Source organism: Urtica dioica, chromosome 2 (genome assembly GCF_054948205.1).
Source record: "Urtica dioica subsp. dioica isolate 48M chromosome 2, U.dioica_male_clone48M_v1_H2, whole genome shotgun sequence".
In the NCBI taxonomy this organism is placed as follows: Eukaryota; Viridiplantae; Streptophyta; class Magnoliopsida; order Rosales; family Urticaceae; genus Urtica; species Urtica dioica.
Window position 1 is genome coordinate 49,091,048 of NC_142757.1, and position 10,183 is coordinate 49,101,230.

Genomic DNA, 10,183 nt, shown 5'->3' on the forward strand with positions numbered 1-10,183 from the left:
CGCTTTCCGGGTTCTGACGTGATGTGACCACTCAATGCCATCACCCATCAAGAATCTCACGCTTCCCAAATCGGCATCTACACTCAACGCCCTATAAATAGTCTCAGTTCAAATGAATTTGAATTCACATTCTCTAACACACTTCATCTGTCATCATTCATCTCTCAAAATGAATTTTAATTCATCATCTTCTTCATCTTCTTCCTCTGATAATGATTTTCAACTTCAAATGGCTCAAATTGATGAGCATGAGGATGCTATATGTCATCAAATTATCCAAAATAAAATCACGGTCATGCAAATTCTCAACGAACATGCCGCCGACCAAACCATTGAGCCCAACGTAGAAGGCTCGATTCCAGGACATGTTTTCATCAATCGGGATCGAGAGAGTGCAGACCGGCGACTTTTCAATGATTACTTCTCAGAATCTCCGCTCTACAACGAGGCCATGTTTCGTCTGGAGGTATCGAATGTCTCGCTCTTTATTCCTCCGAATAGTGGATGCTGTTAAAAGTCACGACAACTATTTTGTACAACGGTTGGATCGTGCTGGCAGACTTGGGTTGTCACCACTTCAAAAAATAACTGATGTCTTTCGGATGCTGGCCTACGGTCTTTCGGCAGATGCCACAGACGAATACTGCAAAATAGCAGAGTCCACGACAATTGAAAGCCTGAAGAGGTTTTGCCGAGCAATGGTGGAGGTATTTTCTGAGCAATATTTAAGATCACGAACTCCTAATGACGTTGCTAGACTTCTCCATGTAGGTCAACAACGTGGCTTTCCGGGAATGTTGGGTAGTTTGGATTGTATGTATTGGAAATGGAAAAATTGCCCGACCGCGTGAGTCGGACAATTTACGGGTCGTAGCGGAAAACCTACAATTATTCTAGAAGCTGTGGCTGATTATGGTCTTTGGATATGGCACGCTTATTTTGGCATGCCGGGAAGCAACAATGACATCAACGTGTTAGAGTCTTCTCACCTATTTTCCAATCTCACTCAAGGTATTGCTCCTCCCGCTCATTATATCATACATGGAAATTAAATGAGTATAATATGGGTTATTATTTGGCTGATAGTATATATCCAAAATTGTCTACTATTGTTCAAACTATTGGAGAACCCCGTGGCCGAAAAAAAACAATATTTTGCAATGAAGCAAGAATCCTGTAGAAAAGACGTAGAACGTGCTTTTGGAGTTCTCCAAGAACGGTTTGCAATTGTGGCGGGACCGTCAAAATTTTGGAGAAAAGATGTCTTAAAAGATATAATGACTACATGCATAATTATGCATTACATGATAATAGAAGATGAGCGTGATCTCAACGTGCCCATTGAAGTTAACATAGAAACGCCACCATTGAGGGTTGAATTAGCGGAGAATGATGATACACGATTTCATGAGTTTTTCAGCCGCTACAGACAAATAAGAGACAAAGATGCACATATCACGCTCCGAAATGCATTGATCGACCAATTGTGGGAGAGATATTCTAATTCAGATGTGTAATTGTACTTTTTTTTATTTTATTTTATGTTATTTGTTTTGTATTGTATTTTGTGTTTAATAAATATTAAGTTTACTTTGTGTTAATTTGTATTTTCAATAATTTTATGGAGTAATACTTCATTATTAAATAATGAATAAGTGGTATAATTAAAAGATATTAAATAAATATAAGGGTGTAGAAATAAATAAGAGAAAGTTGAATATAAAATTAATATTTCAATTTGGTGTAAAAAATAGAATTCGGTTGGAGATGAGGTAGTGTTTGATGTGACATGTACTATAAAATAGAGTAGAAAATTGTGTTATCGGGTGGAGTTGGTCTAATTAACTAAGAGATTAATATTTCACTCAGAAATACACTATATAATAACTCTTAGTCCTAAGTCTTAACCGGGTATCACTAAAAGGAATTCAATAATTTAGAACATCTTTAATGGTTTAGCTAAATGTCTTGCTTAGCTAAATAGTATTTTTGTCACATAGATTTTTCTAGAGCTAAATAGTTAAGCAACTAGCTTAAATTAGCTAATTTGCTTAGATTTGCTTAGTTAAATCAATAGCCAATATGCAAAACAATGGTTAAGCAACTAGCTAAACATTTTTTATATTTACAAGCAAATCCCTATAATTCTTAAGCAAGAAACCATTAAAGATACTCTTTAGTAAGAGAGATTGATTAATTATACATACGCAAAACACGCCAGGTGTCCGATAATGCCAAAAATATGCATGTGATTGTGTGATATTTGCATGTTTTACTTTTGCTGAAGATGGTCTTTCCTACTGTGTGTTTCGTATTTGGGCCGGCATTTGTGCGATAAAAGCCCAGCTTATTATTTTTGGACCAAAATTCGATGGTCTCTTTTAATTCAAAATATGACTATTTACTTTGTATATTTACTTTTTAAAATTATTTTCTTCTCTCTCTGCTGCATTTTTTTGTTTTTGAGTTGCTGAATCCTCATGAAGTTCATTTTCATTCTCATAGAACCATTTGAAGATTTTTTTTGTTTTTCTCATTTGAAGAAGTTGGAAAATTTGTTTGAAGATTTATTGGCATTTTGTCAATTTATTGTCATGAATGTTAATAAATCTTTAAAATTTTTGAGAATTTCTTCAGAAATAATCTGGGAATTTCTTCAGAAATAATCTGGGAATTTCTTGAAGATTTATTGACATTTATAAAATTTATAGACAAAGATGTCAATAAATCTTCAAAGAAATTCTCAAACGATTTAGTGATATCCATGTCAATAAATTAACAAAATGTCAATAAATCTCCCAACAAATTTTCAGATACTTCAAATAATAATAATAAAAAAAATCTTCAAACTATTCTGTGAGAACGAAAATGAACGTTGTGAGAATTCAGCAACTTAAAAAAAAAATAGCCATGAGAGAGAGAGAGGGGAGGGTCATAATTGTGGTATAACCCTTTACATAAAAGGGCTAATGCCCAGATTCATACACCAATTAGCCGAGTTTTTCTCATTCTTCCATTTGGGCATCACCTGTGACTTGTGAGTAGAGTGCAAAAAAATAGTGGATATTACTTGCCTTGTTTTTAAAACTATTTCATTCAGTACTGTACTCATTTTTATTCGAAAAATACACTATTCTCTGCCTGTATTTTCTATGCTACCCTTATTTCTAGGCTTCAACTTCACTTCATTCGTATTCCGAGAATAGCACGCTCCTTCACTTCATTCTTATTTTGCAAAGAGAATAAAGGAGATAGACTACTAGAGAAAACGAAGCAGAGTTTATGTAGATATTAATTGTAATCTCGAGAGTATTTTTATTCTAATATTTAGCTCGCCATGTATTCAAAGAAGGATTAAAAAAAGGAGGCATTTGGGAAATTTTGAATCTCATTCGAGGTAAGGATGTAATTTCCCCAAGAAAAATATATGGAAAATGGACTTGAACTACTCTACCTTTTAGTCCATTATGTAATTGCATTTGAACCATTTAATTCAGGGAAAATTGCCAAAATTATGACTAAATTAAGGTCAATTTCCAATTTTCTACTATTTTAAAAAATTTACCAAACTAGGACTAGTAAAAAAAAGTCAAATGAGAGATACACAAAATTCTACCTATTATACCCTCGTACTAATTACCAACCTACCATCTTCCCCAATAAAATCTCTTTTTTTTCTCTTTCTTTCTCTTTTCCCGCTCAGCCCATCGAGTAAAATATATTTTTTTTTACTAGTCCTAATTTGGTAAATTTTTGAAAAAAATAGGAAATTGGAAATGGGCCTTAATTTAGTCCTAATTAAGGAAATGTCCCTTTATTTAGCCTACAAAATCTCGAAGTTTTACAATTGCGAGGCTCAAACTTCTTAATTCCCAACTTAACATATTGTTTATGATGTGTGGCACATCTTTGGTGAGTGCAAAAGATTTTCTAAACATTCTATTTTATCTGATAATAGACTAATCATTTGAGAATTTGAGGTTGCGTGATCCAATGTTGTTGAATAATTCTTCTAGGTACTTTCCATTGTTCCTCCTAAAAAAATAGGAAAATTGCCCTAGTTAAGGAAATTCCCCCTAAAATAACTCCCAAAAATAGTTTTGGCACTATGATTATCTCATGTACACTCAGAAAGAAATAATTATTTATTGGGAAAATAACACATTTATACCCTGTGTTTTAGTGAAATGTCGAGTTTAACCTTCGGTTTTCAAAAATGTCGAGTTCATACCCTCTGTTTAACTAAAATGACGAAATTATACCCTCTGTTTAACTAAAATGACGAAATTATACCCTGAAATGAATAACAGCGTCACAAAGCTCCCTTTCATTGATATTAACTCTTATATAAGAAAAACCAAATCAAATATAAATCAGTGCTCTAACTTCCAAATTCTCAATTTTGAAATAAAAATAGTCTTAAATTGAAATTAAATAATAAAACTCGTAACTCCTAATAAATGACTTCATTCCGCGTTCGAATTGTAACTTTAAATCATGGATTCTCTGTTCGAATATGCGATTTTGATGACTATCAACTATCGAGGTTTACCCATTTGCCTCTTTCTGTGTTCTTCACGATTAAGAGATTGTTGTTTATTTTTTAGTTTTTAAATAAATTACATATATGGCGCGAATGAATAAAGATAATTGGTGTTTATATATAAATATTATAGTCAACGTCAATGAAAAATCAATAAAAAGAATATTTGTGGCACTGTTGTCTATTTCAGGGTATAATTTCGTCATCTTAGTTAAACAGAGGGTATAATTTCGTTATTTTAGTTAAACAGAGGGTATGAACTCGACTTTTTTGAAAACTGAGGGTTAAACTCGACATTTCACTAAAACACATGGTATAAATGTGTTATTTTCCCTTATTTATTTGATCAACTTGCATTCGCTATCTTTATCATGAACTACGACGCTGACGTGATTCACTTTAGCTCTCCACGACCACATATATCGAAAGAAAAGACCGATAAAAATTCTCAAACATATACTTTCATCAATTTTATCTTTTTCTTCTTCAAAATATATTTAAAATTGTCACGTTTGTCGAAAAGCTATAGCAGTATCGGGAGAAAATAATTAACACAGCATATATAACAAAAAAAAAAATATTTCAATAACTTGACGGTGAATCAGAGAAAATTGTGTTTATAACAGTTTTTCTTCTACGTTCATTGGGGGTTTAAAGTTCATGTTCAATTTTGGATGGACGAGGCTACAAATTGGTCTGTTTTTGAACATTTTCGATAGTTTGTTCTCCAACAACTTTGTCATCTTGGTCCGATGCTTGTAGTTGTCTACGGAGACGATCGAATCATAAAGATGACATCTTCGAAGATTATATTGATGATAATAAGGTTGATTTTGGACTGATAGTGGACTTTGTTGAGGTTTGTGAGACATGATATTGATTGAGATTTGGGTATTTGAGAGAGAAATGAGAGTTAAAAGTGGGAGCTTAAGTTGAGAAGTACATAAAACTAGAACAAACATTCTCTCAGCTGAAACACATTCTGCGTTTTCATTCATTCTGTTCGGAGTGACCCGCCAGATTTTCCATTCTTCTTTATATAAAGAAACCAAATAATTTCGTGGATATGGTACCGTAGCATACAATAAAGGGAGGGGAAAAAAAATTAAATATTAATGAAAGACTTGGAAAAAAGAAGAAGAAGCCCAAAAGAGAAAAAATAACACAGGGAATGAACGAGAGAACACCATTAACTTTCACAGAGGTTATAAGAGTCCGAAAGGCTCCGGAAGAGACTCGAACCCGTGATCAAACATAGAGCCCGAATCGGTTTGGTCGTCGATGCTGTGTAGCCAGTTTGTGTTCTTCAAGTCTTCTTTGAGCAAAATCGCGTCGTATCTCGAGCTCTCGTATATGTCCACTTCGCTCAGCTTCGCTCCGTTTCGCCGGTCCGGTTCGGCTCCGTTCTCGATCCCGGGCCTATGAACGCCGTTCGTGTTCCCGTTTCCGTTCTCGAGGACGAGCCCGTTGTAGCTGGCATGTAAGCCTCCATTGGCAGCGTTCAGAGAGTTTGAGCCGCGGACGGAATGGCTTTTTGGGGCCGCGGAGGACCGGATGCTCTGAGGGAACAAGGTCGTCCCCGAAAGCGGCCTCGCACTACCTCCATTTCTTATATCCTGTATCAGAGTTTACAGAATCTCGGTTCTTAAGACCATACGTATAATTTGTGCAAGTAAATTTTTTTTAATCAGGGTTTAAAGCATCTCCACCAGGAAGACGTGTTTTTTTTTTTATCATATCATTTTAGAGAAAATATAAATTTAAATGGTAACTCTCTTACAAAAGCTCTATACACTTGGGTATGTATGAACCAATTTTACGATGGAAAATGAAAATTGGAATGAAAATACGAGGGAAAATCAAGATTTGCAATCATGTATGAAAGTCTAAGGAAATCTTGGGTATTCCCACACATGTTCGAATTTTGCTTGGATTTTTCAATTTTTCCACACATTTTTCCCAGATTCCAAACATACCGTAGATAAGCTGTTTGCCTTTGTCTGCGTTCTATGACATGTAATTTACAAGAATAATTAAGGAGAGAGAGTTTTTCGCGTACCATGTGTCTGATAGCCATGTCCAGAGATTTCTTGGAGATATTCCTCCCGAATCCCGTGGCGTCCGCAGAGACCGACAGCGAGGCTGCCGACTTTGCAGGCTTCCTAAGGGACATATCGGGGCCGTGAGAGCCGCCGCCCTTTCGAGGCTCGTGGTCCGACAGGTGTCCGTTCCCGCCGTGGAGACGAGCCCTTCCGGTCGGTTCCGGCGCAGTGACTCTTCCTCTCGCGACTATCGGCGAGGAATGTCTCCTCGGCGGGTTGGAAGAAGCCGCGGCGGGCTCGGAGTGCCCTCTCGGCGTGACCGAAGAAGCCGCGCCGGGTCGGGACCGCCCGGCCGAGACCGGCCTGTCCGGCGGCAGCGAGGTCCGGAGATTCGGCGGCGTGTCGAGAGGGAAATCCGGCGGGACCACCGGGTGGGGAAGAGGACGGAGGCGCGGGCTCGGCGAGCTCGGCCGCGACGAAGCGGCCGCGGCACGCCCGTTCGACGACACGGCTCGACTCCCGGTCGACAGCGACGGGCTCGACGCCGGGGAGAGAGAAGGAACGGAGCTCCGGCGGGTCGGAGTCGACGGGCGAGAGGCCGTTCGGGGAGTCAGGTTCGCCGGAATCTGCGGCCTCGAGCTCGGAGTGGAAGGCCTCGAGCTTTGCTGACCCGGCCGGCTTCTTTCGGACGGGGCGTTGACCGGGGCCACCGGGCGTGCCCTCGAGGGAGTGGTGGGCCGTGAAAGCGATGGCCGGCTCGACGGGGTCGAAGGCCGGGCCGTGGACGAAGAGCGGGTCATCGGCGAGGACGGTCTTGTGTAAGACGAAACGGAGGCCGAGCTCGTGTTGAGTATCGTGGAGGCTCTGTTTGAAGTGTAAGCGCTGTACATTGAGTTCGAGGTCGACGAGCGAGTGACTGAGCTGCTTCTGGCCGGTCTTGACGGATGGTTGTTCTCCGAGTGCGAAACAGAGAGCTGAAAACAGAGTTTATTTAGTCCGTTTCGGAATTATATATTTGTCCTATGCCCTCAAAATACTCTAATAAAATCTGAAACATACCCTAGAAGCCTTAGTTGTAGATGCTGATCTAGCAAGAGAACTTCCTCTCGGAGCCACCACGGTTCGTTTAGGCTCATTTCCCTCCGATGACTGAAACATTGTTGGAGTTCCAGGAGGAGTGAGAAGCCTGTGAAAAAAAAAAAAAAAAAAAAAAAAAAAAAAAAAAAAAGTGTTACTCTTACTCGTAAATTAGAGCAAAGAAAACAGATCAGATATGTCGATTTCAAGCATAATTATATCAGTCACTCTTACACAAAGAGCAGAGATGACGAATATCTCATCAGATCTCTAAGAATCTGCTGGTTTGACTGGAATTTGAGTATATGCTTGCTTACAATGCTTGCTTTTAACACAGCGTGTTCAATCGAAGAAGAAAATCTTTCACTTGTAAATTATTCCACTCATATTTTTTAGTATTGGACCATGTAATATGATCATGTATGTCGCTGTTTGAGAAGTCCACATCTAGAAGCTGAAAATTTCCTATCCTTAAATTTTGCCTTTTTCCGTATATAATAAAAGAACACAATTGATCACCGGTCCAGTTTTTCAAATCCATATCCAAGAATAATCTCAGTTGAAATCAGTGATCAGATCATAAATTTGTTCTTCATTTGGTTCTTTTCTTTTTATTCATTAATTATAGAATCGAGATTAGCTAGATATCTACATTAAATATATTCCGATCCAAAATGAATATTGAGAAGAAAAAAAAGGATTAGAGTGAAAAAGACTTGAAAACAGATCTAAATTGAAAGAAAAGTAAAATTAATGAAAGAGAAACGAATAATACGAAAGAAACTGACCAGTCGTAGTCGTGTTTGCCTCCATCAGCGGCAGATAACAGATCGTCAATTCCACTTCTCGATATCTTCGCCGATCCAACTGATAATCTTCCCAGTTTTACTGAAACTATACCACAAAAAAAAAAAAAAAAAAAAAAATTAACTAAATAATAATCAAACGGATTAGCAATTTTAGTCGCGACGCGTTTTATCGGATGTTCTTATTCTCCGGATAAACGTATTATCGCCGCCCAATGAAGACGCTGTCCGATGACCGTACAGATTCACCGAGGGCAGTTTGGTCAATATAAAGACGAATCGGACAGAGGCAGCGAAATGTACCATCGGAGGACTCGTCGGAGGAAGTAACAGAGAGACTCCGGCGATTTTTGGAGAAGAGGTCGAGGTGGCTCTCGTCGGAGACCGGGTTTCTGTTGTTTGCTCCGGCGAGAGTCATGCTGTGACCGCGGCGGTGCTGCGAGAGCACCGCCGCCGGGTAATTCCTCGCTCCGATCAGCGACTCCCTGGTGTTACGGTGGCTCATCGTTGCTGTCTTTCGTCTTCTCTCTCTATCTCATTCAACACCACCAAAAGCTTCCATATTCGAGTAGAGAGAGAGAGAGAGAGAGGCGAGAGATTGTTCTTCTTTCTTGTTTTTGCTCGAGACTTGAGAGACAGGCCTGTATTTTATTTTATTTTATTTATTTTACTTGTTTACGTGGCGAGACTCGAGGGAGAGAGAGAGAGAGAGAGAGAGAGAGAGAGAGAGAGAGAGAGAGAGAGAGAAAGAGAGAGAGAATCTTCAGATCTGAGCTTAAAAAAACGAAATGGCAGTGACAGAGAGTTTTAAGACTCCGATTCGAGTTGAGATCTGTTTTTTCCTTTTTTAAAAACAAAATTTAAGAAAATTTATCGTTAGCTATTTGAGAGAGAGAGAGAGTTTTTTTTTTTGTTCGTTAAAAATTCTAGAGCAGGTTAAACTTAAAAATTCCTAATTATTGTATTTTATTAAGATATGTCAGCGTATAATTATAACATTTATTTATTTTATGTGTAGGTAGTTTCCTAACTTCCTTCATTAATTCTATGAATATTAATTATTGTTACTATTGGTATATATCTGGACATATTTGGATAATGTGGATTTTATCTAAATTTATTTTTCTTTTATCCTTATCGCAATTGTATGTCACGACAATTTGATTCCTTGAACGTCACGCGGTTATAAACTTACAATTCAATAAATTCCTATATCCGTTTCCTAATGAAGATCTTGATAAAGTTACGTGCTTGAAAATAATCGTTGGCTTAATTGAGAACGAGTTTTACGTTTAACTTTTAAAATATTCCTATGTATATATCTACTGATTCTTGTCTGTTTGGTAGAAGGTAAACGAAAGAAAGAAAGAAAAATCCCCTTTAAAGTAAGGTATAATTAAAATATGATTAAACACTCATTAAGAAGGTTCGCATTGTAAGATTAAACTTGTATAAAAACCACTTATATAGATCAAGCAATAATTCTCTATAGGACCGCCAAAAAAATATTGGATAAATAGATAAATAAATGGCTCTATAGCTAACTTGTCAAAAGCAAAACTTAAATTTGCTAAATAGTCAAAATTTTATTAATTTTGTAAAATAACCATTAACAAAAATTAATAATAATTAAATATTCAAAATACCCTTTATTAAATTTCAAAATTAAAAAATAAAAATAAGTAATTAAATTAGTTGACCATATCCATGTTTTT

At 37.4% G+C, this 10,183-nt stretch overlaps 1 protein-coding gene across 1 annotated transcript; it reads right to left on the reverse strand.

Moving 5' to 3' along the window:
* Positions 1-5,530: 5,530 nt before the first annotated feature.
* On the reverse strand, positions 5,531-9,324 carry LOC149405240 (serine/arginine repetitive matrix-like protein). The gene is made up of 5 exons (XM_089606976.1): positions 8,772-9,324; positions 8,451-8,556; positions 7,645-7,771; positions 6,603-7,559; positions 5,531-6,159 (listed from the first exon to the last, which is right to left on the reverse strand). The coding sequence occupies exons 1-5, from the start codon at positions 8,971-8,973 to the stop codon at positions 5,749-5,751; spliced, it is 1,803 nt and encodes a 600-aa protein (XP_089463102.1). The 5' UTR covers positions 8,974-9,324; the 3' UTR covers positions 5,531-5,748.
* Positions 9,325-10,183: the final 859 nt, after the last annotated feature.